Below are 16,786 nucleotides of genomic sequence, written 5' to 3'. Positions count from 1 at the left end.
CTAAACTTAATTTAGCGTAACTGTGTTCAGTCTCGTGGTCCATTTATGTACATTAGATGATAGAGGCCCCAAAAAACAATGTGACAGAGGCAGGAACCGTCCTCAAGTGTCAGGTGAGACGCTAGAACACGTCTTCCCCACTCACTGACTGAACTGACAGGCATATTTTGTTTGTCTGTGGGTTTCGGCAATTTGGTGAAGATTCAAATCAAAATCCCCCCATTCTGAAATCAAGATAGTCTGGCCTGTACATTTTTGAAGTTTGATTTTGGACAAAGCTTGACTGAATTAAGGGGCCTGTTGGCATTCATGGAGGTGTGTGCGCTAATATCGTTATTGTGTAGAATAGTTGGAATATTTCAAGAATGATCAGGATGAGGCATTTCTAATATAAGATATTATTTCAGGTCACAGTTGCATGATAACAAAAATGCTGCTTCATTTTGTTTTGTCTCAGAAGACACCGGGTTGCCATTGTCTAAATGTCCTGAGGGTTCTGGGAGGTTCCGATGTCTCAAACACTTCAGAGACGCATTTCAGCCAAGAGCCACAGAGGGGTTTTTAAATTATACCAATATTTTTGAAATTGTCTCTGGCAGCCGGTGTAAATGCTTCCAAATTAGTGTTGTGTGGTTGCATTTTTATTTTTATTTTTTCCTCGGGGCTCTGGCAGCATCGTTGCTATGTATATAAATGGCCACAAAATCATTTTTGACAAAACGCATTACAAAACAAAATAGAGCCTTGTGAGAAAATTTCACAAGACAGCAGCCAAACGCACAAAATAAAGCTTGAGGTTGAGCTTCAGATCACACAAAGAACCTCCAGCAGAAAATTGAAAGCTGTTCATTTTACCCTGGTACTGGAACCTCTAAATAATTAACGTCTCAAAATACTACCCAGCATATAACAACCATCTATTTCCTGCTTGACTGTATATTTAAAAAGGGAAATAATATATTGAGCATCAGAGGCATGCAGAATAAATGATTGCATCACATCAGTCAATTATAGCAATTGCGTGAAAAGCACGAGACGCTAACAGTAAAAATGTCCGCCCACATTTTGCCGGTGATGATACTGACATGATACCACATGATATACTTAAGTAAGCAAAGCATCCATACAAATCTAGTCATGCTAACTGGATCATTTATAAATGCAATGCTCACTTTAATTTGGCCAAGACTGATGCCAGATTTTGTGTATTTATGGTAACATTTATGAAATTCATGACTTCATCTGAATTTCAGGCTTTAAATCTTCAGAATCAAGCTGAGTCAGCCTATTAATATACGTCCTACAGGCTGAGGCTGGATTCCACACTTACTCTTCATAGTTGAGGTTCTGGAGGGTGCAAACCCAAATTTCAGTCGTATTTCCGTTCAACCTCAGGAAAGTGTGCCATGTGGTTGGTTGGGAAATTTTGAAACGACACAGCGAGGGCCCGAGGGGTCAGCAGCCGGCTGGCGAAATAAACACTGCACCGCTGTGAGTGTGGTCTCATGCAGAACTGTTGATGTTCTGATTCATAATATTCATTGCTCTGTCTGCCAGAGTGGCTGCCGTGTTCTTCACATTATGAAGTTGTTTAGTTAATAAGACTCATCATTTAAGGGAAGAAAAGAATTACGTCATGGCAATCATGCCCGCACTGCAAGACTGCTAAATTTAACCTGTCTGTTAAAGTCTCTCTTATTAAGAACTATGGTAACGACATGATTAACTAGAAGAGTCAAATGTTGGCAACAATAATTGACAAATATAAACTTTTTTAAGGGTTTTTATTCTCGATTGAATTTCTTAACAATTGTCTTTATGATTATAGAACTAGAAGTACTATATAAAACCCAAAGTAAAGATGAAGATCTGTACTCAAAGAATGTATTTAAGACCCATTTCATTGTGGAGCTGTAGTCCATCTGAAATGTGGGCTGGTTTAAACAGGAATACAGGAATACATAATTTCTCAACAACTGAAAGGCTGTTTTCTCAGTATATAAAATACCATATCGTCAACATTTGGTTAATTATGCTTACATTTCAGTTAGAAAATGTCAGCCTTATAAATGCTAACTAAATGACATTCGTTACATGTGTCAACAATGCCACGATGATAGAAATGAGTAATTAACGTACCGTATTGGCCCGAATATAACACGGTGTTTTTTGCACTGAAATTAGGCTGAAAAAGTCGGGTCGTATTATATCCGGGGTCGTGTTATATTCGGGCCAATACGGTAATAATAATTTACCTTGTGCTTTTAAAACGTAACAATAATAAATTAAACAAAACTCAATCACGGATGTGCATGCAACTAATAATATGTATGAAATGTGTAATATGACATGCAAGAGAAAAAAAGGTCACCCTGAATGTTATTTATTATTATAATTATGTTTTTATCCAGATATATGTATGCTTCATAATTCATTTTACTTCATTTGGCTTAAGATATTTGTCTCTCTGTTTAAAGTACTAGAATGGCTCACATTATTTATTATTGACTAGTAGCCTGAATTGCAGCGTAACTAGTTAAGTGATAGTAAAAAGTGGCCCGAATAGAGGTAAAGTCAAACTTTGTCACTCTTAAAAATGACATTACAGCTTATGGTTAGTTGGAGGAAGTGGGATGGCGCTGTGGTTAAAGACGGCTCCTGATTGGTTGGAGTGGGTTCACCCTGCGCGCGGAGGTGTTTAAATAGCCAATCACGTCGCTCTGGGCAGCATGTGGACCGGCTGCAGCTAAGGAGCCAGCCTCTCTCTGCGGAAGACCGCGTCCAGCGACGGCTCGTCTCTGCTCTACGTTACTAGCTTAACTCATTGCCATGGAGGACTTACGGAGTTGACGGTTCCTGCTGCAGCCTTCTCTTCCAGCGTTCTCCCCGTCTCATCACTGAAACCGGCTCATTGACCTTTTGAACCTTTGCTCCGATCATCCTAAAACATGAAGTGCATCATCGGCATTGGAGGGTGAGTTCCAGGGAATGAACGAAGGGCTGCTAGGCTAAGCTAAGCTAGCTCATTCAAGGAAGTCACACACACGCACACGCACGTGGGGAGCAGGACATGCTCGAGATGGTTCACAATTCACTGAATTTGTACAATGACGTGTTTGTGAAAGCTTAATAATATGTTTAAGATAAAGGTTTGATTTATAAACGCGAATCTTTCCAGCAGGCTGTGGATAATAATGCTTTAAATCTGTTTTAAATGTTCCTTTTAAGCAAAAGTTACCCGGTTACTGCTGTTTTTATTTTTTTATAACTAGATTTATTTATTAATTTGAGCATAAAACATCAGGCATTAACTCAAAATGAAAAATAATAATAATAAACAAACACATTTTCAGAAACATATATACTTGTATAAAAGTCTTTTTACCGCAATTTTTCCAGATTAAACTGTTATTGCTTTCATGGTCCATAACTGTTCAACAAAAAATTCAACTGAAATATTTGTACTTGTCATGTACCTCTGATTATTCCACGTTGTATAAAAGTCTTTTTAAAATTACATGTTTTTTGTTTTTAAATCTGTAATAGCTGATCTATATATTTAGCAATAGGCTATGCGATCTGCAAGGTCTTCACTTGTTTCTTGGGTAGTAATTTCTCGGTCCTCCACAGCTTTCTGTGCTTGTTGCATCACTTCTCAGTTTATTTATGTTTTATTTCTTGCATGCAGCGTAACCAACGGAGGGAAAACCACCCTCACCAACAGGCTGATCAAGAAGCTGCCCAACTGCTGCGTGGTTCATCAGGATTCCTTCTTCAAGGTGAGCCACAAACACGCACGTCTCTCTTCTTTTTGAATTCTAGACAGAACAAGCATCAGTTTTTTTTTTTTTAGGGTGTTGCTTACTGGGCTGCAGGCGGATTGTAGTCTTTTTAAACATTATCAAAGCCTTTCCGTAATAGCAGAGAAGGAGCTCTGGTTGGAATGTACACGGGTACATCTTATCAATGTATGTTTCAGCCCCAAGATCAAATTGAAGTTGGCGAAGATGGCTTTAAGCAGTACGATGGTAAGCCTGGGTTTTTTTTTTTTATGAATGGGTTTGTGCTGCTGCTGTCGTTTCATTTGTAAGCTGCATGCATTAGAGAAACAAACACTGAACATATTTCTCACTGTTTGCTTTCCCTTTTTTTTGCTCTCCAGTCATCGCTGCTCTGGACATGGACGCCATGATGAGCACCATCTACGCGTGGTTGGACGACCCGGTGAAGTTTGAAAAGTCTCACGGCGTCAATAACACCCTGGCTGCAGAGATCATCCCAAAGCCTCGCCGCAAGAACGAGGAGACTCACATCCTTATTGTGGAGGGCTTCCTGCTTTACTCCCATGGGTGAGGAGACGTGCTCTCGTCTCTCTCTCTCTCTCTCTCGCCACTTAACAAAATGGGACCAGAGTAAAGCTTGAATTAATTTATTCTCTGCTGCCCTGCAGGCCTCTGGTCGACGTGCTGAACCAACGGTACTTTATTTCCATCCCGTATGAAGAATGCAAAAAGAGAAGGTGGTAAGTGTTCAGCGACTTGTCTTAACTGATGTTTCTGGATTAGTATTATTTCTTATTATAATCTAAGGAGTATAATCTGTCTGCAGCTCTAGGAACTACACGGTGCCAGACCCCCCCGGCCTGTTCGATGGCCACGTCTGGCCCATGTATCTGAAACACAAGAACATCATGGAGGCATCCGGTGTTGACGTCTGTAAGTGGATGGTCTATCGTCACTTTTCATATTTATTAGTTTCTTATTCATTTACGCGTGTTTTGTTATTATTACAGTGCAGCTGGATGGAACCAAGTCAAAGGAACAGCTGTTCAATTTTGTCTACGGTGACATCCTGAACAACATCCAGGAGTCTCTTTAATAAGCAAAGGTATGTAAATCCTCATTTCATTGCTGATTGTCCTGTTTTGTTTTGTTTTTGTGTCCAAATGTGAATTTGTGATCCTTCTTCTTCATCGCAGGTCATTCAATCGGTTGATCGGAGTATATACTCATCCTGCGAGCAGACGGCCATCTTGCCTTTAGCTTCTATCTGGCAGCTCATTTGTCTGACGATTATTTTATTTTTTTAAATGAAAACGAACTTATTATTTTTACTTGTGGCATCAGTGCTTTCATGATTTTTCTATCGACCCTATTTATTGCTTTACAGCCTACACTCCGATTTTTATGTATATGTGCAGAGGGGTGGTTGCATGTGCCAATAAATGACCTCCTGCCAGTTCTGTGCTCTTGTGATTATTTTTAAGATGAAGTCGGTGAAAGTGGAACCGCACAAGGAGCCATTTCTGTAAATAGGTTTTCTATGCAGTCGCCGTTTTCTACACTTGACATCCACGTGTAGTCGCTCAGCTGAGTGCTGTATGTAAACAGCCTTCGTTATCTCTACCAGGCAGCAGTTGGTGGGGCGACGAGTAGAGTCACAAGGTTTTATCTATACCCAGACACGCGCATGGTTCCTCTGGAAGAACCTCCATCAGAATAAATTTAGAATTACCTTTACAACATTGCGTGCCTGGAAAAGTGCATTGTGCTGGACAGATGGATATGAATAAGATGTTCATCCAAAGTATGGCGGCTCGGTGGCGCAGTGGTAAGCACTGTTGCCTCGCAGCGAAATGGTCGCAGGTTCGTCTCCGACTTGTGGCCATTCTGTGAGGAGTTTGCATGTTCTCCCCGTGTCTGCGTGGGTTCTCTCCGGGCTCTCCGGCTTCCTCCCACCTCCAAAGACATGCAGCCTAGGCTGATTGGTGACACTAAATTGCCCGTAGGTGTGAGTGTGAGTGTGTGAGGCTGGTTGTCTGTCTCTGTGTTGCCCTGCGATGAACTGGCGGCTTGTCCAGGGTGTCCTCTGCCTCTCGCCCATTGACTGCTGGGATTGGTTCCGGCTTGGCCCGCGACCCGATAACGGAATAAGCGGTTGGGACAATGAAAAATGTTCATCCAAAGTGTGAAGCACAGCAATCAATTATTTTTAATGCCATTAGAATGAGTTTCTGTATGAAATAGTTCAGAAAGACCAAATAGAACTAGAGGGTGAATCAATTTTCTGATGCACTTGTCCCTTGCGTGAACGACTTGAGCGCAACATGTCGGACATAAAGGATCAGTTTTTGCACGTTTTATTTCAACATTCACAAATAAAGTTGAGGTGAATCATTTTCCAAAGCGATATTTTTAACATTCCTTTGTGCTGAGACATTTATTTATGTATTAATTAAGATGCTTTTTACCTCTTGTGCAATAACTTGTCCTTAAAACTGGTAACTGAAGGGGTGGAGGCTGGGTTGTGGAAACTGAAGATAAAAACATTTTATATGTGCAACACACTCCCATGATAATGCAACACATGCGTGGATTTATAATTTGCATGTGGGTCAATGTAACTAATTTCCTGAGCCTCTGAAGTTCCTTTTGTGCTGTTCTTTTTTTTTCTTTTTATAAATGAGCCATTTAAATTTATATCTCAAAACAAACAAAAGTATATTTTCACATCTATTGTCTGAACTCTGTTTTACAGTCACTGTCTTCCCACTGACTAGTGTCTGACGCCGGGATGAAATATCCCACAAATGTCAATATTGTGCTGCATGTAGGAAAAATGGAGGTCTGACGAAGAAAGCATGTGTTAGATCGCTCATGGAGCAAAGAGCAGCTCTGATGGGTTTATCCAGACAGAATGCATGAAGGACGCATCTGGGCCTTTACAGCAGCAGCATGGCCACACCGGCACCTTATTTAGACTGATTTAGTTTGCAATTGCTCAAGAGAGTTTATGTAATCCATAATAATAATAATAAAAAAGGTGGGACACTAAAATAAATAAACCCTGAGTAAAGATGAATATAAAATGTAACATTCAAATGAAAATAATAAAAAGTATTTAATACACATGAAAATCTTAACATCTGTGTTGCAGCATCTGTGATGATATAGAAGTGAGTTAGTGCTCATGATATGTGTAACTAATGCTGACAGGTAAAAGCACTTCATTCCTGGACTGGACTCCCTTCAATCCAGACTGAATGTGTGTTCATCGCATTCATTCATCTGCTCAAAGACACAAGTTGAGTCACGAAAGATTCATGCCACGTCTGCTACTGTTCACACTTCAGTCAGGTGTGTTGCATAGCAACAATCCATTCAAATGCATCGGAGAGAGAAGGGATCCTATTTCAATCCTGCCCCTCATAGGAATGCCATCCCGCCTGCTTTAGCAGGGCAACGCAAACAGCAAGAATACTTCACTCTACCTCTTTACAGTGCAATGGCTTTCGTTGGAATCAAACTTTTCGGCCATACTTTTGGCATATTTGCAAAGTCACAAAGAAAATACAAATTGTTTTTCAGCATTTTCTGCATCGCACAGAGACAGTTATTCCTGTGAGCCGCTCAGCATTTAGAAGCAACTCACTACATGTTAAATTTCCTATGTGTTATTGGGAAGCCTTTCCAGGCTTGGAAAAGGATGATAAGCAGCCATATGACCTTGACCTCTGCAGGCATGGCTGCTTTCTGGCCTCTACTTCTGCCAAGGAGACGAGGCGTTCACGGACATCTTGAAAAATGTTAAACCAACTGTGCTCTCGTTCAGTGGATTTGGCCTTTGCTTGCAGAAACTACTGTAAACTCGTGGTCCTCTGGTGCTATTTATCATGGTTGAACGGCCCCGCAGTGACAGACGGACACCGTCTTCTGTCCCCGGATGACAACAGACCCTGCAATTTCTCACATCGCACCAACCGCCACACTGGGGGGTCATGAGCGCTGCGGAGAACTGGCTTTTACTGGATCTTTGTGTGCGGAGAGCGCGTCTGCTCGGCCCTTTCTGGCCGCATCCTTCTGAAGCGCGTCTGCGCTGCGCCCGTTTATTCTTCCGTCTGGTCGCGCAGCTCTCCTGTTTACCCAGAAGAAGGGAAAGCAGCAGTCTGCTGTGGTTGACGCAAATATAAAGCGCATAAACAACACTATAAATCCTCCGCTCGGGGCCTCTAACCATGCAATTAAGGTTGGGATTATCACATCTGCATGTCAAACGGACACGGCCGTGCTGGCAGTGGGGGTGTGGGGGGGGCTGTTTCTGTGGCTGATTGTCGGAAACCATTTTTTTGCTCTTTATCTTTTGATTTTCCACCCAAACAATTAAAACAAGAAAGGCGCGTCTCGCGCGTCATTTCTATATTTACTACTTTTATGAGCGTCTAAACGGAGGCAATGAAAGCGGCCAGTCTCACCATGAAACCATTTTTGTGACGATCAAGGTTTAGGACTTGTTTTTGAACCCCCCCCCCATGTGACGAGCAGTGTTAATTGCCACACCTGTGTGGGGGTCAGCGTGTAAACAGCCTCCTCACCAGAGTGTGGTTTACCAGCGCCGTCTGTGTTTACACGGAGAGAAACTGGCCTGGAGAAAAGACACCACAGCTCAGACACAACACGCTGGTCTGCGACCAGCAAAGACACTTTAATGGCTTCCCTTTAAATCGCTGCGGCAAGTATTTAAGAACCTTCAGCGCAGTAGAAGTACGCAGTACTACAATTTAAATAAGTGCTCACAAGTCATAAACTTGTACACAGAGTTATAGATGCGTTAAGGACATGCACGGAAGTGGTTTGCCTATTGGTCCCTTTTCAAATGTTTCCAAAGGCCATACTTTATTATTGTGTTATTACTAATGAATAATTAACATATATTAATAAAGATGTTGTGGTCTAAGGTTACTGGAAATGTTTTCAGAGGCACCAGTAAAGTCTGACTTCAGGTTTGCGCTATTGAGTATTCTGACTCTTCTACACCGTTAGATTTCAGAACCTTTCACTCAACTTCATTTATTAATTCTGTGAAGAAATTAAGTACTTCAGTGAAGAACATGTTCAAGTATATCTGAATAAATGTATGTATTTTGCTATATTTTTTGCACTTGATGGACTACAACAAAACTGGATGGAAAGTGGGGATTGTTCTATAATTTTGGAGATTATTTATTTTTTTCCCACTTTTTTGAAACTATCTGTAGCCATCTAAATGTAAAAAGTACTCATGGACTAGACACTTTTCAGAGGTAAGCATAAGTGGTACATTTTTAGAATTATTACCACCCAGAGAAGCAGGAAATTATACTTCTGGAACAATTGCTTATACGGATGGATCAAACTTAAATGTCTGTAATAACAGTCACATATCCATACTGAAATCATCCGGAGTGTTAGGAATGCAACGGGAGTTATATTGTGGGAATAATTAGCCCTGGAGAAAGTTTTCAGTTTTTGATCATTCACACAAAAAACATGCAAAAGGTAACGTAATGTGCATTTTATTTTTAACCCCTTTCAGAAAACAATTATTTATTTATTTTCAGATTTTTATTTGTTTTTTACATTTATTAAACTTTAAACCTGTTTTCTTCCATGACTCACTGCATGTGTCCCGTTTAAAACTACTAGACAAATCGATTGATACGTTATTAATCCCAATGGGAAATTCCATTTTCTGGTCGCTAATATAACATATAATAAAATATAATTTATATATTATTATTATTAGAACGTGTGAAGCTGGCTCCATCTTGCCAGAATACATGGTAATGTTATAAAAATCAGTTTATCAGGTAGAATCTTTTAACTTTTAACCAAAATGTAATTGTATAACATAAATTAACTAAATGAAATATTTAAAATAAATTTATTATAAAATGTGGTGTTTACACAGTAAACTGCTGCACTTAAACATCCACAGCCAACCATCTGTTGAGTCACAGAAACCAGATTACAAATGTTCTCCATGCTCGTCCATCCGGATGTTCATATGAAGAGTTATATAAGCCCTGGCTGAGAAGGGAAAGCAACCTCACCCCCCACCCCCACCCCCACCCCAATGAGATGTTTTCCAAGCTTTGAATTCAGCTCTTCACACGGTACATGGAGCACACGCATCCAACCGCACCGACCCACTGGTAAAACCTGGAGGAAATAATAACATGATGCAGCCGTCATCAGTGTGGGCCCATGAACCATTTCCTGTTATGGTGGATCTGGGTGAGGCCTGGCGCTGCCAGTCTGAAGCCGACCACAGCCTCCCACTCCTCAGCCGTCTGAATCACTGTTTACTTGGACAGGAAGACCATCCGCTGCACTGCATCATCATCTGCTGCTGCTCCCTCTCCTGCCCTATAGTGACTCACTTGTGGCTTTGGCAAAATGGGATTTTGTGTTTTTCTCCGACGGCCACTTTTCTAAAAGCAGACGCACGCTAAAACGCTCGGAGGAGAAGGGCCCAGCCTCGGAAACCACCGCTTGTCTGAGACGTCTACCTCTGAATCCTCCTGGAAAAACACAGCACTATTCAAGTTTTGTTCAAGACCAAATTTCTGATGTGTGACTATAAGAGAAAGAAATCACTCTATTGGAATAAAAGTGTTCAAATAAAAAAGATTAAATTAATTAATTCATCAAAGAACCTTGAGATGCATATTCAAATTCAGACATTAAGGGATCTTAATGTGATGAATGCCTGCATCATTGGTTACGGAACAGGTTCTCCCTGGAAACCCAAATAGATTTCATTTTCTGATACAAAAGTTACTGATTTAATAACATTTTTTGTAAATAAAAAGGGTTCAAATTAACCAAAAATAACTGATAATCCTAGATTAACTGAAAAATACTACTGCTGTGACAGTCCTGTTATTTTCAGGGATGGCTCTGCGGCCTTGCGACGAGACCCGGCCAGCTGACCTTTCAATCGTTGGCACTTGTGTTGCACTAACCCACCTTTCAGAAGAATGAAGAACACTGACAGCAGTGAGTGCAGTAAAATGCATTCATATATAGAACCACTGCATTTAGAAACAGAAAAATGTCACACAAACCCCAGACTCAAGGTGCTGGAGCTATATTTAAATGCGGCTCCTGCTGCGCCGCCTCGCTTTCATCGGTGTGCATTATGGTGGCCCCTCTCCCTGGGACTGGACCCCTCCACGGTCACACTGCGGTGCCATTGCCTCTCCCACAGAGACTGGGTGGAGGCGAATCAAGCCATGCTGGTTTGACTTTGAGTTTCCTGCTGCAGTAGTATGTAAATGTAACGAGGGGGTGTGTGTGTGGGACAAACACATGCTTGTGTTGGGATAAAGAGGAATGTAACCTACTTTTCTGTCAAAAACAAACTCTGGATCGTACGGCTGGTGTCTGACAATAGTGTCTAGGATGTGTTTAAAACGTTGGTCTAGTGTTTACCATGCTGAATACTATCAGGTTACTATTAACTGATAATTACATTCACTGGGAAACAAACTCAGCAAATAATTAATTAACAACTAAAGGGATATAATATACAGCAGAGAACAGGCATTGTAAAAATAGACGTTTAAATCCTGCAGGTTAAAAGGTGTGTAATGCACCGGGCTGGGATACAAGCAATGGTTACACAATCGGAAGTCACTGATTAGGTATTCCTCCGATTCCTGCAGACAGTAAAGTCAGCAGGTGCATTACTGAAGGAGCGACAAAGAGGAACTCAGTCATCAATGGATTAATATGTGACGTCATTGATCCTGAAATCCATTCTGGTCTCTGCTGACATCTGGTGGACCGACAAGCTCGATGCAGGCTCGGTGCTGAACTGAGGAAGTTCATGTGACGTCAGACCTGAACGGATAATCGAACCTGCGCACAGGTAATCTGTAATCTGTGCGGGTCTCACACAAACAAATCACAAACCAATGCATTGATGCCTGTCGGATGACGTCATCAAAGGCTGCAGGGGACCAAAAGGCACAAACATCATTCTGAACATCGGACACATGCGCCTCAAACCAACCTTTTAAGAAAACAAACTCATGCCAAATTAAAATCTATTTTAACGAATGAATAATTTGAAATATTTATGGTGAATGTATTTTTGAAATACATTGTATTGTATTTGTAAATTCTCATTCTCGGCGATGAGGATAAGAATTTACAATGTAGGCTGTAGAAAAGAGGAGAAAAAACAACTGCTAATGTTGAACATGCAAAAAGGAAGACTTTGGGGAGGAAGGATGCCATTATTGAGGGTGAGAAGAAAAAAAGTAGCTAAAAGTAAAAAGTAATCAGTTACTTTTTCAAGCAAGTAACTATTAATGAGTAATATTTTACTGACATTGAGTAACTTGCCCAAGACTGGTCTTGGTAAAGGCCAGGAAAAAACCAAACTTCCTTTGTGGAGGTAAAAATACAAGTTTTATTGTTAGATATACAAATAGTGGCGTTTCAGGGTCCAATAATGTTCCTTTGTTGTGAAAATGTACCCCGATTTCAACTGGATCTGTCTCCTCAGGTATTAAAGATGGAATACATCCGTTGACATGCTCTGATGTGGACGCTTGTTAGAAATCTCTATCTCTAATATTAAATACGCAGTAGGCCGAAACACAATTGTAGCCCCATAAAAATAATAATACAAAACTTGGTAATCCAGATCCAATCTGGAAGAAATTCAGTGGTAAGATAGAGGCCCCCACCCTACATGACTGTGTCAAATTCCATAAACATTGGTCAATAATCAACCGAGACATAGAGGAACACATTTTGAACCTCCATTTACTGCAATGTTAACGAAAATGCAAAAGTGATCCAGAATCCAGGATCTCTTCTGGATCATCACCAAAATATAATCATCGTTTCCTGGTAACATTCCCAACACTTCATGAAAATGTCACCAAGATCTGTTTGTAACCTTTTGATTTATGTTGCTAAACCACAAATAGAAACACAGACAAAAGCCAGCAAAATACAAGTTTGTGTTGCTTTTATTGTTAGATATACAAATAGTGGAGTTTCAGGCATAAGTAGTGCCTAGAAGCCTCTGTGAACATTCATGGAACACGTTGATAGATGCTGTTTACTAAACACTATTAAACTAAACAGTTAGAAGAGCTTGTTTAGTGCACATCTTTTTGCTTTTAACAAATCCGTTCTAATACATTCGGGGCGATGATTCCCACTGACAACACATATTAACACTTCATCTTTAGAAAAAGACAGCAAACGCATTGATTCTCCTCAGAGTTATCGCCCGACAGCAGAAAACACCTGCACTTTATAAGGAAGTGCTCGATTTGGCGTGCATTGTCAGACGCTGATAACAGGAAGTCCTAGCAGTACTTGATTTCCTCTGTGTCTTTGGTCGGTGGTCATATCGGCGAAGTTGGGCGTAAAGGATCGGTTTTAGCCTAACATTCACAAATAAAGTCGTTGAGGTGAACCATTTTCCAAAGCAATATTTTTAACAGATTATTCTTAAATTGGCGACACATCAAGTGTGATTCACACTTTGAAACTTGGTGCTTGTTTCCTGCTTTAGATTACGGTTACACATTAAATTAAGAAAGACGCAAAGGCAAGAATGTTCGGCATAAAAAGAAGCGGTGACAGACAACAGGGACCTGATACTTCCAGTGTTTTCTATAATACTGTTAGAAACAAAGGCAAAACCCCCCCAAAAATATGTTGAAGTTAATCTCAATCTTATTTTAACAATAGAACAACCGACTGATGAAGAAGCTGTCATCCAAAACTGTTCTAAACAACTAACAGGTGATAAAGTTGGATCCACGGCTGTTACCATAAAAACCTGCTGATATGTGGAACCTGCTCTAGACAGGGCAATAAGGCATTGTAAAAATATAAAAATAAAAAATAGAACATCACTGCAGTTTGTGTTTACTGCAGAGTTGTGCAATTATTCAAAGCGAGTCTGTCACATCGATGAGCACCGGCAACTACAACATCATACAACAACAGACAAGTAAGAGTAAGAACGTTTTGATTGCAGTGTCTGGATGACAGGAAAAGATTCCAGAATCTAGAAAGGATGGCACCACTTTGTCTTATTTACTGCGAGATTCTGCCAAAGGCAAGAATGGCTGCAACACTTTTTTTTTTTTTTTTTTTAACAAAAACAAATCCTTTTACTTTGGAAAATGGTCTGTGTGATTTTATGTTTCTAAGGCTAAAACATGCTACGTGTACGTCCATCAATGCAGCAGACATTCTTCAGGATCCTATGTTCTTTTAGCAGGTTTAGCGACTAGCTGCCTCTCTCGCTCCAGCTCCTTCTCCCGTAGCTGCTCCTTCTCCAGCGCCTCCTTCTGCTTCTGTTGCTGCAGCTTCAAAGCTCTTTTCTGAGAACACAACAGCCAAGCATCTGATCAGCATGTTTGCGCCTCATCTTTTAGCATTGATCTGGCTGAGGTGAGCGATACCTTTAGTTTAGTCGTCTTTTCGTGGATCGTAATCATCTCTTTTCTTATGTTGACTAGTTTATTGTGGTAAACCTTCGCCTCTGTAAACTAAAGACAACGCAGGGTTAGAAAATGCTCCTGCCGTCTGTGCAGGAAGTATAAACACACGAGTACATGTAAGATTATCCACTCAGTCCAGACATACCAGTGAGCTGAGGTCCAGTAAAGCGTCGCAGTCTCTGAATTTGGTGACTTCTTGGTCCAGTGTGTCCAACAACACCAGCTGATTTTGTCTGGTTGGAAGGAAACAAAAAGCAGTTTCTTCACCTCAACATTACTCCGAATATTTAACATCCTGCCAGCATTGACAGGAAGTATATAAATAAATAACAGTTTAAATTGTGCTGCCCTCATCACTAACTGCATTACAGCAACTGATCCCGCTCAACCGGTTTGCCTCCATTTGTCTCCCGCATACTGCGGTCTTTGTATGTCAAATACTCACGTGAGTTCTTGGAGAGCTCGTTTAGAGTTCTGCAGATCCGGTAGGTAGTGAGAGAGTAACCCTTCTGTGAGTTTATCCACTGCTTTCCTGTCCGCCAACACGTCCTCCGCAGGAACGTCCTGCCGGGTCAGCTGGAGATCTGTCGAATGTTTCAGAGAGATCAGCTGAATAAAGTCTGGACTGAAGAGGCTGTGCAGTCCGACCCACATCACCCATGTTTATTTTGCAGCAAATGCTCACGGGACAGTGACGGCATCATAAACACGTGTTTTGTCCTTCCTGGACGTAATTAGTTCACGAACATCTTGAACCTCGTTCGTTAAATCTCACACAAAGCTGGATTCCCAGGAGTAGGAGACAGAAAAACTGCCAGAGCACGCCTCATGTCATACTTGGTTGTGTTAGGGTCAAGGAACGAGTGGTTACATCAATTTAATGATGTTAAATAATGCAAGAAAAGTCAGATCCAGTGGCTAAAAACCGTAGAAGTTTTATTTATTGATTCTCTTCTGTTTAGTGGTGAAACAAATCTGGAACTTTTCAGGACAGTGGATCAGACGAATGCCTCGAGGAGGAAGAGTGAAGCCGATGCTGGAGAGATGATGTTCAAGATGAAGCTTGACCATCATCAGACATCCCAAAAGCACGATGATCCCAGCCAGACGTCAAAGTCGACCAAGGCTTGGTGTCACAGGAAGTCGTGGGTCATTCCCAGAGCCAGTCATAGCGGCCTGATTGAATCCCACAGAAATCTTTGAGTGGGATTTGAAGAAGGTGGTTCTGCATTGTTAACCCAGGATTACTGCAGAACCGGGAGGCCTTTATCCCCGAGGAATAAACTAAGGTTGCAAGGGAAAGCTGCAAGAAGCTGGTGTCTGGATTACACATCATTATTACAGCAGCTAAAAGATGCTCAACAACAACAACAAAAAAAAAAACAAGGGATACATGTATTTATTTTGAAAACCTTAATTGAATACTGTAACGGTTCATGTTTTAGGAGTGTTCATTATTCCTACGCTCCTCCCTGGATGCAAAGGCATCCAGGGAGGAGGGGCGGTGCCGCGGGGAGGAGGAGAACGGCAGAGCTGCGGGAGTTAGGGACAGAGTTACCCGTTCTGTTGTTGTGGCGTGGTTACGGCCGGCAGTGACCATTCATTAAAAGCTCTTTGTGAGATCCACCGTGTGCTTATTCCAGCGTCCGACGGACGCTACAATACATTTGCTTCCAACTGTAATTATCCTTTAAGCTCCTTCTGCTGCAGCTGAGGGTGAATTAATTCAACCACTAATGGCAGCTGAAGCATCAACAGACTTACCTTCTGTTTTAGGTTCACGATGGGACGAAGGTTTGTCTCCTTCCATCCCTTCTCCCTCCATACGCGACGACCGAGTTGGCCCAGACGTCTCCTACAATCTGTAACGTAATCAAACGTAATCAAACATCTGGAACTCAAAGCTGTGCGCTGATGGGAACGCTCGTTGGTCCTCACGTTAGCTTGTCTCAAACACCGCCCACCTCCGCGGAAGGGTTTTATCATCTTCCTGTGCGGCTGGCTTTGCGCTAACAGCCGCCCGCCGCCCGTAAACATCCCATAATATGTCATTTGATCAATTTTAACAGAGACTTAACGCGTGGAGTTGTGTTTACCTGCAGAGGAGACTCCACGGGAAGATCTTCGGATTTGTTGCTGCTGCGTCGGGGGGAAAGGTCACGTGACTGCCGCTGCGTCGTCACGTGACTGCGAACGAAACCAAACTTGCTCGCGTCGCTTCCGAGTGGAAGGAGAGACCGGCTGTGTGTTTACACCGGCACTACTATGACAGTAAGAAGTGTCGCAGGAGTAAAACAAAGGCTGCTTCTCTGGTTTTTAAACCCGAAATGGAATCTTCAGGGTGAGTTTTCCTCATTTCCAAAGAAGCCGCCGCGGCGACGCTCTAATAAATGCCTGCTTGTCCGTGAGATGACATGACGAAGCTAGCTCGGTACAGTTTAGCCAAGTCTAAGGACCCCATAACGCAGCTGAGTGGACAAATGTGTT

At 41.6% G+C, this 16,786-nt stretch overlaps 2 protein-coding genes across 2 annotated transcripts; one reads left to right on the top strand and one right to left on the bottom strand.

Moving 5' to 3' along the window:
* Positions 1 to 2,802: 2,802 nt before the first annotated feature.
* mibp2 (muscle-specific beta 1 integrin binding protein 2) lies at positions 2,803 to 5,231 on the top strand. The gene is made up of 8 exons (XM_068748193.1): positions 2,803 to 2,974; positions 3,689 to 3,779; positions 3,980 to 4,028; positions 4,163 to 4,349; positions 4,451 to 4,522; positions 4,609 to 4,715; positions 4,793 to 4,887; positions 4,979 to 5,231. Exons 1-7 carry the CDS (start codon positions 2,949 to 2,951, stop codon positions 4,876 to 4,878), a joined length of 618 nt encoding a protein of 205 aa, XP_068604294.1. The 5' UTR covers positions 2,803 to 2,948; the 3' UTR covers positions 4,879 to 4,887; positions 4,979 to 5,231.
* Positions 5,232 to 13,876: 8,645 nt separating this feature from the next.
* Positions 13,877 to 16,422, bottom strand: bloc1s6 (biogenesis of lysosomal organelles complex-1, subunit 6, pallidin). Its single transcript, XM_068739074.1, has 6 exons — positions 16,396 to 16,422; positions 16,064 to 16,161; positions 14,745 to 14,883; positions 14,445 to 14,532; positions 14,261 to 14,347; positions 13,877 to 14,179 (listed from the first exon to the last, which is right to left on the bottom strand). Exons 2-6 carry the CDS (start codon positions 16,122 to 16,124, stop codon positions 14,060 to 14,062), a joined length of 495 nt encoding a protein of 164 aa, XP_068595175.1. The 5' UTR covers positions 16,125 to 16,161; positions 16,396 to 16,422; the 3' UTR covers positions 13,877 to 14,059.
* Positions 16,423 to 16,786: the final 364 nt, after the last annotated feature.

The sequence above is a fragment of the Brachionichthys hirsutus genome, chromosome 1 (genome assembly GCF_040956055.1).
Source record: "Brachionichthys hirsutus isolate HB-005 chromosome 1, CSIRO-AGI_Bhir_v1, whole genome shotgun sequence".
NCBI lineage: Eukaryota > Metazoa > Chordata > Actinopteri > Lophiiformes > Brachionichthyidae > Brachionichthys > Brachionichthys hirsutus.
Note: the sequence above shows the minus strand (reverse complement) of the source record. Positions and strands in the feature narration are given on the sequence as shown.